The sequence below is a fragment of the Sardina pilchardus genome, chromosome 8 (assembly GCF_963854185.1).
Source record: "Sardina pilchardus chromosome 8, fSarPil1.1, whole genome shotgun sequence".
NCBI lineage: Eukaryota > Metazoa > Chordata > Actinopteri > Clupeiformes > Clupeidae > Sardina > Sardina pilchardus.
The window spans coordinates 25,804,377-25,822,558 of record NC_085001.1 but is presented as its reverse complement, the minus strand read 5'-3'; the positions used below and the strand labels follow the sequence as shown (position 1 = coordinate 25,822,558).

Sequence of the window (18,182 nt, the reverse complement as noted above, 5' to 3'; positions counted from 1 at the left end):
TGCACAAACAAACATCCCCTCAAAGTTCAGTGTCCATAAGTCCAAACAATAAACATAAGAGTCCGACAGTCCAAAACGACAACGAGATCTCCCAGACACGAAAAACAATGTTTATCTCACAGTTTGTTGAGTAGTCGTTCCAACATGATGCGCAACGCAATCTCAGCTTTCGCGTTCGTTAGCTGTATTCCAATGAGAAAAATCCACAAGGAAATGGTCACGGCAATGCAGCATACAGGAATCTTCTAACCACGTAACTTTGTTGAGCTGGCTGCATACAGGTAACAATAGCCACAGCGCACTCTCATGCATCTCCATTTAAACTATAAGGGCAAACCCATTCATTGCCCAAAACGCGTTAAAGTAAAATTTACTTAGATGGCATATGAAAAGTCAAGAAGAAGAAACTTTCATCTAAGCAACGTTTATGCAACCATGTAAAGGGAAGCATTGGGGGAGTCAGTTTACGTTTTCAGGGAAGAAATGTGTTCTGAATGGCCTATGTGCAGATGTTCTTCCCAGTTCCAAAAATAGGTTAAGAAAAAGACTGAAATACATATTTTCAAAGCGGCATCTTAGAGAGGGCCATTAAAACTTCAGCAATAGGTTTTTATCTCTTATGTGACGTATAATTCGCCCCCCTTTATTTATTAATATAAAAAAATTTCGGCGCGCGCTCTGCGCGCGCGACAGACCTCGTTCTTGTCCCCCCCAATGCTTACTACGTTCCTACGCGCCTGCTTTATTGCACGACGTGGGGAAGAGCAGACGTGGGGCTTTCCAACGAGCCACTAGGCCTATAAGTTGCGCAAGGACGCACATATTGCATGCTCATACCAATTGTAGGCTATATGCCTTGATGACATTAAATTAAGAAATATTTCCTGATTTGGGAAACTTTTAGTTTATTTTTCTTTCCATAATACCATTCGATCTTGCTGGAAATTATCAGACTTGAGAAACACGCATTGCATCGGCAACTTCGCTGCTCAGTAGACGATTCTGCCACTTTCTGTAGAGGCCAGCAGTTCGAGATAAAAGCTGCAGATCATAGACAGAGAAAGAATATGCTCTGAGAACAGAACACAACTGCATGTCAAGTGTAGCCGAGGGTCTGTCTACGCAGAAACAACAAGTGCATTTCTACATGTTCGTGACAAAATGTGGGGGATAGAATCGCGTTTCAGTGGGAATGCTGCAACTTATGTCTTTTTCTTCTAAAGACAATTATGTACGATATAAATGACAATTTATTTTTTTTACCGACCCGACCAAACATGACCCGCATATCATTAAAAATATTTTTTCTTGACCCATAACCGCGGGTGACCGCGGTCGCCCGCTCGATTTGGATCAGCCCGCGCATCACTGGTAGATACGGATGCCTGCTCTTCAGAGCCATCACCACAAAGGAGCACTAGAGCCTGGTGCAAAACCACCAACTGGGATGGATCGAAGGGCAAGCACGCACTGCCACACAACGTCAAGACCTTTGTCAACACTAAGCAGAAAGTTTCCTACGATGGGGAGAAGTGGCCGCAAGGACTGCATCGATAAGATCAACGAATGCCTTCGCAAGCCCCGAAACCCTGGCGATACATTTTCTTTCCTTTAATTCAATAAAACATTGTTTATCTGAAGAACTTTTCCGAGGTTGTCTTGTCTACCAAATCCTAAACTTAAATAGAGTAGCCTAAACATTTTATCTTATGAAAAACTCTTAGGGGGAACAGTTAGGCAGCCCTTCCTCCATTATCGTAGTAGGACTATAGGCAATTTATTAGAGGGGTCAAAAAAAACTAATAAAGTAGGCTAGACTAAATGTGTCACTTTAGTGATAGGCTCTTTCAAATGCAAATTAGGTGGATGGGCTTTTGAATGGGCCTGCTGCAGGTGAGAGGACAAATCCTACGAATTTATTGTTTTTAGAAAGTGGCATTATCATTGCCATATTCTCTTAAAACATAGGCTATATATTTGAAAACGAGTTGATTAAAGGCTTCTAAAGGTGTCTCTATAATATGATAAAAGCAGAGATTGAGATGTGTGTTTGGAACAGTTTTTCAAATCCCCCGGGGGTATTTAGACTCCAGGGTGTTAAGCACTCATTCACAACTGTCCCATCGCTAAATGCTCTCTTGTGTTGCGTGATCACACAAGTATACCTGTCGTAGTGTGCTTTTAATTTGATATGCCTAATTATTATCTCCGCCAAGGATATAGGATGAACAAAGTCTATGGATTTGCTATCCAGTAGCCTAATAATTAGGCTATGTGCCACGTCCGATTTCGCAAGTGGTGTAGTAGGCTACATTTAAAAACAGACAGCTGCCTGTGAGATCCATTTCATGAAGAGCATTATTGTCTTGTGCGATCATTCCCCCTCCCCCACACTCGTCTAACCAGGTCACTACATTATAGCCTATAGCCTATGCGGCACTGAGGACGACACTTGAGCCCGACACTATGTCAATGTAAAAATGTGTGTGAGTGCGCGCTGAACCACGAATTAACATATTAACTTTTCTTTTCAGCAGACATCGCAAACATAAAAAGAATCTCAAAACAGGAAATCTTTCATTTCTTTTAATAAATCGATTCATTTTGTTTTGACGGGTTCCGGAGAGGTTCTTCGACTGGGTTTCGAACCCCTGTAGCTGGCGTACGATACCTATGCTTCAACCACATGCGCCACAACTGGATATGAATTTCGGAAGGCTTTATTCGGCCTATGTACTTGAACGTCGCCGTAGCCTACTTGAACGTCGCCGGTTAAAATGAACAAGCCTCCGTTTTAAAATAGCTTAGGCCTACACATTTCTAAGTATTCCTAGCATGTAAATGTTGCCAAAATGTCCATCTTGTCCATCTCTTTCGTCTTCGCCTTGACGTTGACAATAATAGCCTATTCACGGAAATGCGGTCTTTAACCGTAGCCTAATGAATTCATGAATTAATCTAAGGTTGCCTTTCGAGTAGCCTATTTCAGGTTGAATTGAAGGAAATAGTCCTTCTGATAGGCCTATAGGTTTCTAAAACCATTTTCATTCATTTCAACAATGGTTTATTGAAACGTCGTTTGATTAATTTCGCCAGTCATCACTTTCATTTTAAGGATATAGGATGAACAAAGTCTATGGATTTGCTATCCAGTAGCCTAATAATTAGGCTATGTGCCACGTCCGATTTCGCAAGTGGTGTAGTAGCCTAGGCTACATTTAAAAACAGACAGCCGCCTGTGAGATCCATTTCATGAAGAGCATTATTGTCTTGTGCGATCATTCCCCCTCCCCCACACTCGTCTAACCAGGTCACTACATTATAGCCTATATGCGGCACTGAGGACGACACGACACTTGAGCCCGACACTATGTCAATGTAAAAATGTGTGTGAGTGCGCGCTGAACCACGAATTAACATATTAACTTTTCTTTTCAGCAGACATCGCAAACATAAAAAGAATCTCAAAACAGGAAGTCTTTCGTTTCTTTTAATAAATCGATGTAGGCTATTTTCTTTTGATGGGTTCCGCGACTAGGTTTCGAACCCCGGTCGCTGGCATGCGATACCTATGCATCAACCACTTGCGCCACAGCTGGATGTGAACTTCAATAGGCTTTATTCGCGAAATGTACTTGAAACGTCGCCGGTTAAAATGAACAAGCCTCCGTTTTAAAATAGCTTACACATTTCTAAGTAGCCTATTCCTAGCATGTAAATGTTGCCAAAATGTCCATCTTGTCCATCTCTTTCGTCTTCGCCTTGACGTTGACAATAATAGCCTATTCACGGAAATGCGGTCTTGTAACCGTAATGAATTCATGAATTAATCTAAGGTTGCCTTTCGAGTAGCCTATTTCAGGTTGAATTGAAGGAAATAGTCCTTCTGATAGGCCTATAGGTTTCTAAAACCATTTTCATTCATTTCAACAATGGTTTATTGAAACGTCGTTTGATTAATTTCGCCAATCACTTTCATTTTAATGATTAAATGAGACGGATATGCGGAGCATTTCTCTCCCTCTCCGTTGACCAAAACGTTGCTCTGGCATCTCTGCTGGACTGACTGAGTTATAGGCTACGTCGAGTGAGAGAGCTGTGAGGTAGGCTGTAACCATTCGAAAACTCGGGCGGTCTATGTTGCCCCCTTGCGGTTGCAGTTTTCCCGATGCTTCGGGAGTCCCGATGTGCGGGAATGAAAGGAGCATTCTCAACCCGTACCATCTGTATTATGTTCCTGAAAAAACTCTGTGTGAACACATTCTTTGTGGGCGCAACTGTCATTCTAAACAGAGTAGCGAAAGTAGCTTGAGTTCTTCAGAGGCCTTTAGTCTGAGGTCAGAGAGCATTAAGAAGCTCTCCAGTGAGGAATTTCAAGTGAAAGCCAATGAACTGGTGAATGAGGTACTTCATGAAAGACTGGAACACTCTTCCATTGCATCTACCTCATCTCATTTGACCTCATCTTTGACCTCATCTATCGACCAGACCACTAGTGTTACAATAACAGTCATTGATACACTAAAGACACTCCTGTGTTGCAAACCACCATTTCTAAGAAGAACTGGGACCATGTCAGAAATGAGTTTGGACCAGAGTGAAACCTCAGGTAGTGATGACCTCTCTGGGTATTATGCGGAAAATGAGCAAACTTGTGTGCCATCTTTGTTGAAGGAAGTACAAGGAAGGATAATGGAGTTTTTCGCTCTATACAAAAAGTCATCATTCATATCCGTGTCCAGTACATCAGAAGCGGATGGGGGATCTACCATTACTGGGACAGCAGAGCCTGGAGCAGGATATGATACATCCATATCAAAGCAGAGGTCCTCCAGCAAAAATGCAATGTCTGATGGTAGAGCATGGCAGTTATGTCAGGCCACAACCTTAGACTCTGCCTTAGATACAGAACAGATTGCAGATGAAGTCCAAGCTCTGACACATTTGGATAGGCTCATGTCTAGTGGGGAAATAGAAACCTTCTCATGTGACCTCGCATATAAGTTGGTCCATCTGCTGAGAACGAACACTTGCCAGGGACTAAGCCTGCCTTCTGATCTAGGTCCTCCATTATTGTGTGGAGAAAATGATGAGACAGACAAAAGTGCTTCTCTTAAGGATCCCTACACGTTTGTTGAGGAGTTTGTGAAGTGTTTCTTGCATCAGCTGCTGTTTCCATCATGCCCAAGCAAAGCGGTTGGCCCAGAGGACTTCATCCAGGGAACACCAAGCTCCAGCGGCTGTATGGCGAAGACTGCATATGAAAGCTGCTCTGGAGACTCTACCTGTTCGTCTCATACTCTGAGTGAGACAGTGGACTTGTTGAGAGACCGAGTGGTGAACCAGGTGATGGAAGCAGTTTCATCAGTTGCAGATGGTGAAAACCAAGTTGTAAAGACCACAAGGTCTTCAACTGCCGAGAGCATCCAAGCCGTTGGTGTATCCTCAGAGTATGGTGCGAATCGTTCTGTCAAGGATGTCGCCTGCTCCACCAGTTCTTTGGGGTTGATCATTGGCTTACACACTGATTCAGCAAATAGACTAGGAGAGCCAAAGAGCAAAGTAAAAACAGAAGTGAAGATCTGCATCAAACCCAAAATAAAGACTCTGAGGGTCAACAAGAAGGTACAGTGAAGTTACTGCAAAACTATTTTCAACATTACTGAAAAAAATAACAAGAAATGTGTATTTGTTTTGTTGGCCATTCCATTATGCTGCTATTGTGTAAAAGGAAGTTCTGTCTTGAATGAATCCAGTCAAAATGATCTGTTTGTGATTTCAGTATATATCTAAGACAAATGTAGTGGGTCCAGTGAAGTTTGAGGCCAATGCAAGTGCAAGGAAGCTGCAAGGAAATGATATACGGCAGGGGACAGCAGGTAAGGCCTCAGTCAACTAAATAGCTTGTTCCACGGAGCAGAGAATGCACAGTGCCATACCGACAGATATATGGCACCGTATGTACTTGGTATGATGCCAATCTATTTCCTTTGCAAATATTCTAGACTGTATATGGAATATAGATTGTATTATATTGAAATTTAACAAATTAGATCTTTGCTCATGTCAGAGACAGCTCATTAAGTTGTGTGGCTATATGGAGACAGTGATTAATTACAGTGCATGAAAATGCACTGTACTGTTCTTCCTAGGTTTCTTATTATTCCAACTTAATAATAATAATAATAATAATAATACATTTTATTTAAAGCGCCTTTCAAGACACCCAAGGTCACTTTACAGGGTTGCAAAATCATCACATAGAAATAAAAAGAAAAGAAAAATGTTAAATGTTAAAGTCAGTTAGCCAGTCCATAAGCTTTTTTGAAGAAAAATGTTTTCAGTCTACTTTTAAAGACAGTGATTGAGTCAGAGTGTCTGATGTAGTCTGACAATGAATTCCATAGCTTGGGGGCAATGTAGCTGAAAGCCCTCTCTCCCAGAGTGCAGAGGTTCACATCAGGGACACGTAGCAGGCCTGCTGAGGAGGATCTCAGAGGGCGGGCAGGAGTGTACACTTCCAGTAGGTCAGTGAGGTAGGTAGGGGCGCTGTTGTTTAGGGACTTGTATGCCAGGAGCAGGACCTTGAAATTTATTCTGAAGGCAACTGGAAGCCAGTGCAGCTGCATGAGCGATGGTGTTATATGGCTGGTGGATTTGGAGCATGTTATAATCCGCGCTGCAGAGTTCTGGATGAGTTGGAGCCGGTGAAGTAGCTTATTTGGAATTCCAGACAAGATTGAGTTGCAGTAGTCCAGGCGGGAAGTCACATACGCATTGACTAGGACTTCTGCACTCTGCTGGGTGAGTGTTGGGCGGAGCCGTGCAATGTTCCTTAGATGGAAAAAGGCATTTCTTGATATGGTGTTAATGTGTGCATTGAACGAGATGGTATTGTCCAGTATGACACCAAGGCTCTTGACCTGTTTGGAACAAGGGATGGTGCTGCCATCTACACAGATGGTGATAGGTTCCATCTTAGTAAGAGCTGATTTGGAGCCAACCAGTAGCAACTCAGTCTTACTGCTATTCAGCTTCAGGTAATTTTGTGTCATCCACACGTTGATGTCATGGAGGCAGGCAGTAAGTGCAGCTGGCGGAAGGGTGGCAGTAGGTTTCACTGAAAAGTAAAGCTGGGTGTCATCAGCATAGCAGTGAAATTGAACATCATGTTTCCTGAGGATAGTGCCAAGTGGAAGAAGGTAGATAATGAACAACAGAGGGCCCAACACAGATCCCTGGGGCACCCCTCTTGTCACAGCAGTACTCTCAGACTTGCAGCTCATCATTTGTACGCACTGTGTCCTACCAGAGAGATAGGAGGTGAACCACTGGTGAGCACTGCCACGCACTCCGATATTAGCTAAACGTTCCAGTAGAACATGGTGAGAGATGGTATCAAAGGCTGCGCTGAGATCAAGGAGAATCAGAATGGAAATAAGTCCATCATCAGCTGCACAGAGGAGATCATTAGTAATCTTAACCATGGCCGTTTCAGTACTGTGCATAGGACGAAATCCAGATTGGAATGGCTCAAAGAGATCATTGTCCTTCAGGTGATCCTGGAGTTGAGTCGCCACTATTTTCTCAAGCACTTTGGAGAGAAAGGGCAAGTTAGATATAGGCCTGTAGTTGTTGAAGTTGTTAGAATCCAATCCAGGTTTTTTCAGCGTTGGTCTGACAATAGCTGTTTTAAAGGCAGATGGTACAGTGCCAGAGAGAAGAGAGGTGGTCAGAATTGATGTAATCATCGGAGCAATAGATGGCAGGCAACTCTTAACCAGGCTTGTTGGAAGAGGGTCCAGCTGACAGGTGGAGGAATTGCACTTTTTGATGAGGCCACAGATGGCACTTTCAGTAGGGAGACTGAATTCACAGAGTTCATTGTTGTAAGATGAGCCCAGGGTGCACTGTGAGTATGGATGGTTCAGCTGATTAATTGAACATTCTAATTGCTGATGGATTGCCTCAATTTTGGTATTAAAAAAGTTCAAGAAGGCTGAGCAGCGTTCATCAGAGAGTTCTTGATGGGTGATGTTATCAGGTGGCTTAAGAAGACCAGTAACAGTGGAAAAGAGGGTCCTGGTGTTTCCTTGACTGATTATCTTTGCATAGTATGATCTTTTTGCAGCACAGAGAGCATTTTTATACTCATGTACGTGTTCAGAGTACATGTCTTTATGCACAGTAAGACCAGTCTTTTTTGACAGCCGCTCCAAGCGTCGGCCCAAGGATTTCATATGCCGAAGTTCTGGCGTAAACCAAGGAGCGGAGTGCACAAATGAAACAGTGCGCGTCTTCATAGGAGCAACTTTGTCAAGTGCTGTATACAAACATTCATTATAGTGGTCAACTAAATCCCCTAATGAACTATTCAGAGCAGGTGAGGGATAAGTGGCAATTAGAGAAGTGAGTTCCTCAGGTTCCACCTTTTTGATGTTGCGATATGACATCACACGCTGAACCTTGGACTTCATGACAGGAAGATAGATGTCAAACAGTACAGCTTTGTGATCAGAGATGGGTAGTTCAGCAGTAGCCTACTGACATTGCCAGGCTTGATACCAGAGCAACAGACCAGATCTAAAATATGTCCTTTGCTGTGGGTTGGACAGTTAACATGTTGTGTGATGCCAAAGGAGTCAAGCATAAAATCTTTTGTGAATGCATTAGAACAATTGTCCATGTGTATATTAAAATCCCCCATCAGGATGACATTAGGAGACATTGCATTCAAAGCAGTAAGAACAGTTGAAAGTTCAGGAATAAATGTGTTTGATAGTTTAGGAGGTCTGTACAATACCGCAATGATGGTGGGTGTAGGTCCTTTGATCTGAACAGCCAGCAGTTCAAAAGAGGTGTGATCAGGCACAGAGAGTGGTGTCAGTTTCATATTCTCGCGATAGAGCAGTGCGAGACCACCTCCCCTCCCGGATGAGCGGGATTTACAGATGTAAACAAATCCATGCGGGACTGCTTGGTTCAGGTGGAAGAAATCATTGCTCTGCTGCCAGGTTTCCGTGAGACATAGAAAGTCCAGTTTATGATCCATAATGAAGTCGCTGACAAGAGAAGCTTTGTTGGTGAGCGATCGTATGTTGAATAGCCCAGCTTTCAGTCGGTTTGACGGACTGTGCACATCCGATCTGGGCAGACGGGCAAGCACAGTATGGTCAACTCGTCTATCAGGCTTCAAACGACCACGATCAGCAGTCCAGAGACATGGGATTGATTTGCCTCCCTTAGCCGTGTAGATTTTGTTGCGACGAGATCCTCGGTGGACATACTTCGGACGTCGGAGAATGTCGCGTTGACACAGAAGCTCCGCAGAAGGCGCATAATTCCCCCATAGCCGGTAAAGTTCACTTATCGAATATTTCCTCATCCTTGCTCCAGCAGCTGTTGCTTATGCATGAAGAAGTGTGTAAGAAGTGGGCTGTACTGTAGGTCTACTGGAACTTCAGTTGCATTTTCCGGTCAAGCGTAGGATGTCAGACTCCAACTCCGCAAAAATAAACTAATTACGGCGGAGATATTATGAAATGCGTAGATACATACAACTATTGGACTTAACTACTGAACTGAGTATGGAAATCAAATAACACTAGAGATGTAATTCCAAGGAAATTACGAGTGCATGAAAATGCAAAAATGGTGAGGATTTTTATTTTGAAACAGTTGTGGGTAGAGGAAACAGTTGAACAGGATATGTACTCTTTAAGAGAGCCAGAAAGCCTGAGACAGAGAGTTGCTGCCAGGTGGCTTTGAACACCTGGCTTAAGATTCTAATTGCTTAACGACTTCATTGTGATGTCATAATCCAATGTTAAGTCTATGGGAGAAAAAATGTTTTTAAAAATTCATATAAAATAAACGATAAAGTTTTCAAAGATGAAATTTACATAGCTGAAGTCACCTAAGTAAGACCTACGCAGCGCAGTTTGAATGAAGTCTCTACGTCGAACGGTTGAAGCTGAATTGAACGCACAAAAAGTGTGGAAGAAGAATAATATCGATAATAAGAATAAACAGTATAACAGTAGAGTGCATTTTCATGCACTCTAATTATTAATATAATAATGAGAAATAGTAAAAATACTGAAAGTAAACAAGCCAGCCAGAGCGGCGTCAAACTCGCCAGCATTCCCGTTACTAGGCAACTTCTTCTAACGCTCGCAATTCAGCTTGAACCGTTTAACGTAGAAACTTGATTCAAACTTTGTTACGTAGGTCTTACTAAGGAGACCTGTGCAATATATTTTTCAACTTTGTAACTTTTATACTTTTTAAACTGTAAATTAAAAACTATTAAACATTTCCCCATAGACTTAACATTGCTCATTATGACATCACGGCAGCAATTAGAATGTTACGCCAGGTGGCCAGTCCAGGTGCAGCAGCTCTCTCTCTCTCTCTCAGGCTTTAAACTGGCTCTCTTGAGACTACATTTTCTGTTCCCCTGTATCAACGGTATCAACATAAGTCTTCCTAATTCCATCCAACTTTCTATCCATTCATCTTCTTCAAACCATTCACTCATCCACCCATTCTAAACAGTCTGCCTATCAACATCAATTAGACGATCTACATTCAACTTTGAAACAATCTACTCTGTCTCAGGCCTGGCTCTCTTAAGACTAGCCAGTTAAATTGATTACACCTGTATCTGTATCCACTACTCTCTCAGTAGAGAGCTGTGTCTCTCCATTCTACAAGAATATAAGGCACATTCCATCCAACTTTCTATCCATTCATCTTCTTCAGACCATTCACTCATCCACCCATTAAACTGTTTATCAACATCCATTAAATTCTCTGTCTATCAACATTAATTAGACTAGCTACATTCAACTTTTAAATGATTTACTCTGTCTCAGGCTTTAAGCGTACACTCTGGCTCTCTTAAGACTAGCCAGTTAAATTGATTACACCTGTATCAACAACTCTCAGAGAGCTGTATCAGTGTCTCTCTTAACAAGAATATAAGGCACATTCCATCCAACCTTCTATCCATTCATCTTCTTCAGACCATTCACTCATCCACCCATTAAACTCTCAATCAATATCTATTAAACAATCTGCCTATCAACATCCATTAAACATTCTATCTATCAACATCAATTAGACTATCTACATACAACTTTTAAAGTATTTACTGTGGGTGCCTCTCAAGCAACGTTTATATGCCCTCCCTCGCTCCTCGATCCTCAATGATCTACATAAAGAAAGATCAGTGAGGATCGAGGAGCGAGAGAGGACGCGTAAACACTATATGAGAGGCACCTTCTGTCTCAGGCTTTAAGCATACAATCTCATTAAGACTACAGATCCTGTTTCACTACTTCCTTTGTCCACAACTGTTTCAAAATAAAGGTCCTCACTGCAATAATACACTATTAAATCATTTAACCATTGTAACTACTCAACTATTTAACTGTTCAACCATTCCAACTGTCAGTTATCAACTAGAACTATGCCTCCAGTCAACTACACGAAAACTCCATGTACCTAGCAACCAATATATCAACCATTAAAATTAAGTGTTTATGACCGTTTCCATAGCAACCAACATGATTATACTGCAGTAACTTCTTGTTTCCTGATAGTGGCCACCATGGATACCCTAGCAACAAATGTTTCAAAATAAAAGTCCTCACTAGCAAGTTAGCATGGTTAGCATAGTTAACATAGTTAGCATTTTTAGCATAACTGCAAAAAACATCAACTAAGTTAGCTAATCAACCTGGTTAGCATTGTTAGCAATTTTAGCATTGTTAGCATAGTTAGCATTTTTAGCATTATTGCTAGAAATCATCAGTTAAGTTAGCTAATCAACCTGGTTAGCATTGTTAGTTTAAGTTAGCATTGTTACCATAGTTAGCATTGCTAGCATAGTTAGCATGTTTAGCATAACTGCTAGAAATCATTAGCTAAGTTAGCTAATCAACCTGGTTAACACTGTGAGCATAGTTAGCATAGTTAACATTTTTACCGTTACTGCATGAAATCAGTAGCCTGACGACGTCATACTCAATTCTTATCAGAATATGAGTCTGAAACTGCTCCATTCAGCTGCGATTATGGGGCGTGATTCAACCGATACAGTGCGGGGGGGATAGCTCTGCACTCATTGGATAGACCAAACCAAACAGAACAAGTTATTGGCTGTCAGTATCTGCGAATCTAAGACAGCAATATGTAGCAGGGTAGGCTATGGAAAACACCCTCCTTCGTTTTTAAAAATAATTCCTTCAAACTGTATGCAATGAACAGCTGGGGAAGTGTGTCGTTAACCCAACGAGCAAACAGACATTTTTAAACAAACGGGAACAACATCACCCAAACATGCTGTTTTAACTGGGTGAAAGTGAAACTGAAGTTTTCCCACATATCCTCGTTGGTCTAAGTGTTCAGAAATAGTTGTGCGAATCCGTGATAAAACCTCCGTTTCAATAGCTAAGATAAACGAAAGGCCAAACTGCATGAACAAATTATGCATTCATAGCCATAGCGTTTCTGTTGCAATCAAAATCAACCTAAGCGAACATGGTCTCACACCCAACTTGTTGAACGAGGACACATGCAGCCGTGAACGTCACTGCTGTTCATATGTCAATCATCACGTAAAGCCCGCCCTGTGAAATGTGATTGGTCCGAGCCGAAGTGTATCTCGAATAGTAGCAGCTGAACGGAGCAATGCCAGACCGAAGTTCCCTGCAGAAAAAGAATGGAGGCGGGGCTAAACTTCGGTCTGGCATCCAGGCTATGAAATCAGTAGCTAAGTTAACCAATCAACCTGGTTATCATTGTTACCATAGTTAACATTTTAACATGAATAGTAATCATTAGTTAAGTTAGAACTGGGAATGTTTCAGCTTTAAACTGTCTACCTTCACACTATCAACTCTCTGTAAACTATGCAACCACCATGTTTACCCTAGCTACACCTTAGTAACCATATCTACATTATCTATCAATTTTTGCATTTTCATGCACTGGTAATTCCTTGGAATTGCATTTCTAGTTGTAAATTACTTCATTGAATTGATTAATTGTGTCCAGTTTAGAGAAATATCAATCGGTTTCCATAAACATATAGGGTTGTCTTCCACTAAGAATATTGCTTACACCTATGCCCCAATAGCTCACGAGTTTAAATGAAGAAAAAAAACATCTTTTCACCTGCAGGTGTGTCACACTTTTCAGGAAAAGAGGAAAACCTCTGATAGCAGCCTCTTGAGATTCTGATTATGAGTTTCACGTATATAGTCACTGTAACTCTGTTGTGTATTATTTTCCATAAACATTGACAAGCTTTCATTTCGAAACACTTCCTGCTCCATTGTAGGTCAGAGCAGCGAGGCACAAACGTCCACATCCCAGACAGAAAAGGGCTCTGAGGGGAAATCCAAGAAACGGAACATTTTTGCCAGATTCTTTTCATCCGTCTCCAAGTCTGTGCGGAAATGCTGTGTGTGCAGCAGAACCTAATTTTTCATTTTCTATTTTATTTTATTACATTTCATTTCACTTTATTATCATTATTATTTTAACATTTAATAAAACAAATAAACCATAATATGCTTTGGATGTTTTTTTTTTTTTTTTTAATGAAATGTAGCACAGATGCATTATAGAAAATGACCACATAGGGGCGCCATTTCACAATGAAAGGTTACATTCACACCCTCAGTCTTTCCTCCCAAAATCAAGTGACATAATCTATACATAAGCAGTTCTTATGACATAATATGGGTTCATGGGTTCTATTTTCATGCACATTTAAACATGTGAATTATTGATGCTAACCGGCATATTGGTAGGTATGGAATTACTACTAAGACCATGACAATACAGACCCATTTGGTTTTCTTTTCATCAATAGCATTTGATTTGTACATGTTAATATACTTCATAGCATTATGCTGATTATTATAAAAAGTTCCTCAAAAGGACAACTGAATGGAAGGCCTTCAGCACAACTGGCCTTTGTGTAGGCCTACAGCCAGCCCAAATATTATCCAGGCAGGCAGACTGACTGACAAATACACAGAATTCATTCATCCTGGAACAGTATTTTAGAGCATTTATGCATAATATAATCTATCAAATGTATTCTAGATGACAATGATGAAAGAAACAAAGACTGCTGGAATTGACACCTGCATGTTAAATGTGTGAGCGATGCCTGTGTCCTTGGTCTCGTGTTTCATACATGTGCAGAACAGACAGACCCAAAACAATGGCTGTTCTGGTAGAGGAATCTGAACCAGTAGTCACATAATTGGTAATTTAATTAAAATAAAAATCTAATTATATGTTATTGACTTACCAGACGAGTCATGTAGGCCTACAACCATGCTGTACCCATGTAGAGAACAGTTCAGCCAATTCATTATAAATCTTTCCATCATTTGTTCCCTACCTGTTTCCAAAGACACAACGCTCAGCCTGAAGCATATGGTTGGTTTGTTTTCCCTCCTTTCCGCCTGGTATAACTTGAGAGCCCATTAGGCCACGGTAGATAACAGTGACTGGCTGGAGCTGGGTACAGTAGCATGACTCATGGCGTTAGTTTAGGTTAAAAAGAAATTGAGGATCATGTCTGAAAATCCATTGTGCTGGCATGAACCATATAGAATATATACTTTTTTGATCCCGTGAGGGAAATTCGTTTCTCTGCATTTAACCCAATTTAACAGAATTAGTGAACACACACAGCACACACACAGTGAGGTGAGTCACACACTAACCCAGAGCTGCCTGCCCAACCAGCGGCGCATACCATATAGTAGCATACAGACATTAACATGCTTGGTAACATGGTTCTTTAAATCTCTGGATGGTTCCACGGAGAGTCAAAACTTCTGTGTTGAACCATTACATCAGGTGAAAGGCATGCCTCGATGGTTCTTTCAAGCACTGAAAAAGGTTATTCTGCTCTGAAGAACCGATACTGGCCCATTTACAGTATGAGTGTATGATTTCCCCTTTCTTGAGGACTCAACATTTGGAGGCAGATGAGTGAGGTTTTTTTTTCCTTTTAACAGTTACTTTATTTAATTCATCAATTCATAATTCATCAGTATAATGTCTCAAAAGATGTGAGAGGTAGGGAGGCACAGGCCAGGTGGCAGTCCACTCTTGTCCATGTTCGAGTGTGTTTGAAAGTAATCTTGGAAGTAGTTGCATCAGGTTTGTACTTGAACTCTTTCCAACAGTCTCCATGGTGTAGGACTCCAGACCGGGAATAAGTAAATAAATCCAGAGGAAAAATCACATCCTTTGTAACAATTCGGTGCACGTCCACTTTCATAAAGAAGAAAACTTGCCCTCTTCCCTTGCGTTCCATGGGCTGACCCTCGCCAAAAGAGTACATTTTTATCATGATAAGTGCCGAGGTGTATATGGGGTTGTCCCCTTCAGTCTATTTTAAAAATTGAAAATGACATTGTAATGCAATAAAGTTCAAGTTTTCTATGTAGTTGTTATCTGCGTTAGCAATCCCAAATGGCAACCTGCCGGATTTCGATAATCTCAATCAAGTCCTATAAAACTGAGAAATGTATAGCCTACTCTTTCATTAAGTTTGTAGACGCGATTAGTTAGGTAGCGGAGAGTCTTTAACCTGCGGAGGCATTCACTGTAAAGTATGGAAAGGTTGGGTAGACACTGTATGACCACAGTGTGTGCATGCGCGTTGCTTGTAATATCATGAGCGACTATGAGAACGGACATTTCAACACACACTGAGTCATCAGGATAAAACTTCTTAGAATGCTTTATTGGGCTACTGAGTAGGCTATAGCTTCCATTCACAAGAATATTCTTACTGTCGGTAGACCATAATGGTCACACAACTTGGGAAATACTTGAGCAATAGCCTACCGTTGCGCAGCTCAGAAAAAAAAGAAAAAAAAAACACCAATAACTTTATTGAGGCAAAAGTATTACCATAACCTACTCATATTAGGCTAAATACTCATAAGCATAGCCTGCTACAACAATGGGTTAAACATTTCCCATTTAATTTTTTTCCGTCGCCCAGGCTAACATGAAGTTTTGTCAGTAGCTTTACCGGAGCCTATTTATGCAGGGACTGATCAACAGCGACATCTATTATAGCGGGCCACTAAACATGCACCACACAAGATAGCCTACTGACCATCAGGATAGGAGCAGATATTTGTAACCTATTGTCCAGCACCTGAACAATTTGCATGGTGTCTTTCGTAAATCAATTTGCTTTTAGTAGCCTATAGGTCACCATTATGATTAAGATTTTCCCCACCTGACTTAACAACTGGAAAGGGACATTCTTCATAGTGCACTATAGTAAAAGAGTTGGCAGGCTATAGGCTAAGCCTTGGATTTAGGCCAGCTGTTTTCTAAGTTGACCGTCCATGCGAGGCTTCATCAATGATTTAAGCCTTTCTATTGAATTAGCCTACGTTTTTAAACGAGTATTTACATTGAACCCTTGGAATTTTGCGATTATTGTACTGTGCATACTAAAATCAGAGAGGGTTAAAGCGGAGCTTCAGTAATGAAGGATCTTTGCTAAAATGTTTCTTGCAGGGAGAGCTTCCCAGTGCTGCTGATGTCGCGTGTAGGTATGGCGACGCCATTCATGACGTCTTCGTCGTCAGGTCAGGATGCGCATACGTCATAAATGCAGAGCGCTCGACAGGGCTAGAATGATTAATTTACTTGTAGAGAGAGTTAAAGCGGATCGTTTCTTATACTAGGTAGGTTACTTTGAAAATGCAGAAAGGCAAGAACTTATCCCCGGATTGTCCAGCTGCCCGGCCCCTGCACAGAGGGCTAGTGAAGATCAAGAGGAGCAACTTGGTTCATCGCGATGTCATTGCTGTCATTGAGAACCTGAGTGATGGGTAGGCCTATGCTACGTTGTTTGTCTGTCTGCATAATTCACCTTTTGTTATGTCTTTTCTTGTCAAAATTACTAACTGGTATTAATAATTAAACTGGTAGAATAATAATTTCATATCACCCAGTGGTTTCCAAATTTGACCTGTAGTTGGTTGTTTCTTGTTCTGTGTTTTCACCCGTGAATCTGCTACACCCTTGTTGTATGTACTGTACTTAGTCCTACACCTTGGGAGCCACTGACAACATAGCCAATTTAATTTTTTTGTTTCATAAAAAATTGTAGAAGACACATTTATTCTTTCATGTCTGTTTTCTAACTAAACGATTCAATGTGTTGTCCTAGACAATGGGATGTCTTGACAGAGGGCATGCAAGATGTAAGTTGTAGCTGTTTACATGCATTTATTTAGCCTCTGCAGTGCATAAACTCGGCTCTAACTGAAATCATTTTTCTGGTCCTTATTAGATGACAAGACTGACATTTGTAGAAACATGCTTAGGCCTGATTCGTTACTTGTCAGAGTCTACATTCAAGAGGTACTTCGGGATCATTCAGATGTTCGATCAGAAGTCACCAGAGGCTCCTGTGTCACCTCAGGCCTCATGTAATAAGTAAGTGATGCAGTTTGAACAATTCTTGAACCGATGCAACAATACAGAACAAAGTGCTTTACTGCTATTTGTTTTTTATTCAAATGATTAACTTTCCCTGCTTTTACAGGTCTCCTTTGGACACACCCTATAACCACTCCATCCTTGCTCAAATTATTGAAGAGGTGAAATTGTCCCTTTTTGTGGCTATTAAAAGGATCACTTCAAGCAAAGATTCAACTCAGTCTAGTAAAGGGACGATGCTAGAAATGGAAACGGTAAAGGCAATCTATGAAAGGTTAGACACATTGAACATTTTAGGCAATGTCCAAAACCATGAGGAAGTGGTGCTAGATTCAGACGCAAGAGTCATGACTATGCAGACGGTGATATCGGTCTTAAATCTCATGGAGAGCTCCAATCTCAACAAGGAGCAGGCAGGAGAGATATCCAAAGTCTTTCATGACTTTGCTGCAAAGATCAAAATATTGGCCTCTCCAAAGACCGCAAAACAAAACTGTTCACCCGGTTCTCCTGCCAGCTGCCCTTTAAACAGGGAGCTGTACTTCAAGCTTTCCCCGGACTTTTCTGTTAAAGCTTCCCAGGCCGTCCTTGCGATGCTTCTCAGAGGTGAAAACAACTCAGAAGCAGTGGAGGACAGGACCTGCCACTCAAACTCCTTGCCGTCGACTACATCA

The 18,182-nt window shown here is 41.3% G+C and overlaps 1 protein-coding gene across 1 annotated transcript; it reads right to left on the bottom strand.

Moving 5' to 3' along the window:
* Positions 1 to 6,186: 6,186 nt before the first annotated feature.
* LOC134089717 (uncharacterized) lies at positions 6,187 to 9,385 on the bottom strand. The gene is made up of 2 exons (XM_062544161.1): positions 8,549 to 9,385; positions 6,187 to 7,910 (listed from the first exon to the last, which is right to left on the bottom strand). Exons 1-2 carry the CDS (start codon positions 9,383 to 9,385, stop codon positions 6,300 to 6,302), a joined length of 2,448 nt encoding a protein of 815 aa, XP_062400145.1. The 3' UTR covers positions 6,187 to 6,299.
* Positions 9,386 to 18,182: the final 8,797 nt, after the last annotated feature.